At 34.0% G+C, this 3,931-nt stretch overlaps 1 protein-coding gene across 1 annotated transcript in view; it reads left to right on the top strand.

The window, feature by feature from the left end:
- LOC107635788 (dynamin-2A) overlaps positions 1-3,931 on the top strand; it is an 11,455-nt gene that overhangs the window by 5,713 nt on the left and 1,811 nt on the right. Inside the window, exons 13-19 of the mRNA XM_016339357.2 lie at positions 986-1,070; positions 1,191-1,317; positions 1,952-2,028; positions 2,699-2,755; positions 3,117-3,264; positions 3,370-3,518; positions 3,792-3,905. Coding sequence (XP_016194843.1) covers positions 986-1,070; positions 1,191-1,317; positions 1,952-2,028; positions 2,699-2,755; positions 3,117-3,264; positions 3,370-3,518; positions 3,792-3,905 — 757 coding nt within the window. The remainder of the gene's footprint in view (positions 1-985; positions 1,071-1,190; positions 1,318-1,951; positions 2,029-2,698; positions 2,756-3,116; positions 3,265-3,369; positions 3,519-3,791; positions 3,906-3,931) is intronic.

Below are 3,931 nucleotides of genomic sequence, written 5' to 3' on the forward strand. Positions count from 1 at the left end.
TACAATAAATACAATAGTGCATTTGATATCAAATGTCAGCTTTTATTCTATGCTGATAAAAATGTGCTGAAACCTGGTATTCATTGCATTCTCTGTTAATACTAAGCCAAACCAATATTCGTTGGTTCTTCTAATTCAAGTCTTATGTTTCTAATGTTCATTATCGAGTATCCATCTAAGTAATTATCATTGACTTCATGCCTAAGACTTATAGTTGCCCATAATTAGTGGCTTAGTTATTGAGAATTCTAAATATATGTGAATGGTTGTTTAGCCATTTTAATGAGTTTTTACTAATATGTCCAGGCATTAAGCTATTAGAGGGTATAGTTGCATCGATTGATAACTTTCAAAATCTACATTTCTGTGGGCCCAATCGAGGGTTATATGACTAGCTGAAGTTTATGTTGTATACCTTATTGGATATCATGATAGCGTTATAATATAATCTATGTTTAATTACTCTGGAGGTTCCTATATTTTAGCCCAATTTTCAATTAGATTTCTATAGTTTCAAAGTTTCTAATACAGTCCTTATAGTGTATAAAAATTTTGAATAATTAAAAAAATGTCACATCTCACGCTTGCATGCTGAAAGAGAGATATATTGATCTCTTCCCCCTCTTAATCATGAAAAATTGGGTGGGGGGGGATTGTGTGCTTCTGATTCATTGTATGGTTATGAGAGTGGTTGGTTAAATAATATTAATGAAATCTCCATCTAACTTGACCTTCTTTTTATTTTTTTTGTAATATTAGTTGAAAGTAGGGAGTTGAATTTCTCTTACGCTACAGCGACTTGATTAAACTTTTAAACTATAGGAACTTAACTGAAAATTGAATAAAACTGTTGGGACTTACAAAGTTATTAAGCCTATAATATACTATGCATATACACACACCAAAATTAACTGTCACACCATCTGATTGAAGCTGTATTTATTTAACTTTCATATTTTTTAATGGCTCCAACTAATTTTATTAGAATGGAAAGACAACGCCGAGAAGAGGAGCTAAAGAACCGGTCATCCAAAAAGGCAACTGATGCAGAACAGTCAATTCTGAGTAGGGTGCGGGATTATTTACATTGGAAAAATTTACAGACTTGAATTTGTTACTATCATATGATAGTTTAGAATTTTCTATTTTTCTAAATACATGCAAGATACATCTACTCTTTCCTTTTCCAGGCAACTAGTCCTCAACAAAGTGGAGGAAACTTAAAATCAATGAAAGAGAAGTCCAATCAGCCTGACAAAGATATACAAGAGCCATCGAGCTTAAAGACTGCTGGGCCCGATGGGGAGATAACGGCAGGTTTTTTTATTTTCATCCTAAAATTTGCATTTTGCACCTAATATTATTAAGGATTCTGTTGCATAATTATTAACCTGGTGGCTTCCTCCTTTTCTTTTATGATTTCCTCTTTTCCCATCCTAGAACTGGATCTTCAGTATTCATGTCAGTCAAAACAGTTACCTCCCTTAATTTTGTGGTGGTCATTCTTATCATATATAACTTGCAATAGTTGGATTTTCCCCCCCCAAATATTGTTGGGCAAGCCTTGGATGAGGCTGATTTTTAAATCACTAAATTAGTCATACGCAGATTGTACTGGAGATCATTTGAACAGACAGCATCACTGAAGAAGCAGAGAAAAATTTGAGAGGATTCTTTTCATTTTCAGTCTGTTTAATGAATACAAACGAGAAAAACAATATTATCGTGTTATATCTCCAGTTATAGATATACAATAAGCTTTTATTGCAAATATCATAAAAGTTATTCACTATTTTCTAATATTCATAGAATCTCTGGATCATGTGTTAATGAAAGTTTCTAAGCCTACCTTATCTATTTCCATCTCCCTGTTTTAAAGTTAGGTGTTATGTCTTTCTAAGTTACGTGTTTAGTACTTTGAATTAACTTCTGTAATCACCCCTCAATGCAGGATATATGTTGAAAAAAAGCGGAAAGGGTAGTGGTTGGAGTAGAAGATGGTTTGTCTTAAACGAGAAGAGTGGCAAGGTTTGTAAATTATGTTGTTCAAATCTCTAATTTTGAATCAGAACAAGCTAGCATCATCTAATAATGTGATTTAAAAGTTAAAAGTTGAAAGAGTTAGTTCAAGCACTTAACCGTCCAACATAATGACTTGTTGCTTCACAGAATTGGTTTTCCTACTTTTATGTATGTAAGATATGTAATTGCTATTGGGCTTGAAATGGAGATACTAGATAATACACAGGGCCACTCTAGTTTGTTCAAAATTACATGTTTTAATTGAGAATAGAGTTACAAAATTCGAACTCTTTACCATTGGTCATGGGGTTTTAATACCATGTCAAGGGCTGACTCTTTTGAAAACTTAAACTATAGACGAAGGATAATTATTGTTTTTATGCCTCTAAGTGGGTCCTTGATTTGTTTTTAAGTTTCTTTTTCCCCCTCTTAAAATGAGCCTATATGGACAGGAACCTTGAATATGTTTTGCCTTCAAAAAGTTTCTATATTGTTTTTGGTTTATCCTTTTTCCCCTTCCAGTGCTTCAACTATTGGATTGATATGATGACCTGAATAATTAAGCTCAAAGGTCATATGTCTCTTGCCTAGGACCTCCAATTGTTAAGGCTATTATTCATTTTTTGCAAAAATATAGTATCATACAAATTGATTTAAATATGCTTTGTATTTCCAGCTTGGTTACACCAAGAAACAAGAGGAGAAACATTTCCGGGGAGTCATTACATTAGAGGTATGGACCTTCTTGAATTTATGTTACTAACTTCAATATTAACTGTTTTGGGAAAAATTGAGATAAATAACCGCATATAGAGATTGTGTGATGTGTGACTGACCAGTTTCAAAAAGTTCAAAGTAAATGTTGAACTGTGTGGTTATGTTGTCCTTCCTTATAGATATTGTTTCATGGTTGTCAAACTCCCTTTATGTCGTGTGAATGTTTTTTTACCTTCATGTCTATAGTGGCATATCGTCATGATTTGAGTGAGTGCTTCATTTAATTAGAGCTTGAATTTGATCCAAGAGGGAATATTCAATAGATCTTAAGTGTGGTGATTCATCTATTGCTTTTGTCTTCTGAATGTCATGATCAGGAATGCAACATTGAGGAACTTTCTGAAGATGATGAAGCCCCTGCAAAGAGTTCTAAGGATAAGAAGTCCAACGGACCTGATTCTGGAAAAACATCAAACCTTACTTTCAAGATAACAAATAAGGTCCCCTATAAAACTGTCATGAAAGGTAATCACTCATTCTAGTTTATTAATTCTCTCCCAGTTCTCTTAAATCCATCTTCAGATCTGAACAATGCTGGGATTGTCCTAATGTTTAAAATGCATTTTGCAGCTCAAAGCACAGTTTTGTTAAAGGCTGAGAGCATGGCAGATAAGGTTGAGTGGATCAACAAGCTAAGAAATGTTGCACAGTCTAAAGGTGGTCAAGTCATCGGTGAGCAGGGTTTTCCTATGCGACAGAGTCTTTCTGATGGTTCCCTTGTAAGGAATTTTTTCTCTTTTTTGCTAGAATCTTTTTCTCATGAACATATTTCATTGGATAGTCCAATTTTGCTTACATTTCTTCTCAAGTTTGGGATTTATGTGTTGGATACAAAAAGTTTCCTTTGACAGCCTCCTCCTTTGAAGTAGATATTTGTGTGCAAATAACTCATTGCTTTTGGAACTTAGGGTCTTTTTTTGGAGTGCTGTTAACTTTTCTGATAGTTACAAACACAGACCACTTTCTAGTTAATTGAGAACTTGCTCTTGTAGGATACTATGGCTAGAAAACCTGCAGACCCAGAAGAGGAACTTAGATGGATGTCTCAAGAAGTGCGTGGTTATGTTGAAGCTGTTCTTAACAGCCTTGCTGCTAATGTCCCAAAAGTGAGTTTACTTTGATTGTTCAGTTT

The sequence above is a fragment of the Arachis ipaensis genome, chromosome B01 (genome assembly GCF_000816755.2).
Source record: "Arachis ipaensis cultivar K30076 chromosome B01, Araip1.1, whole genome shotgun sequence".
Classification (NCBI taxonomy): Eukaryota; Viridiplantae; Streptophyta; class Magnoliopsida; order Fabales; family Fabaceae; genus Arachis; species Arachis ipaensis.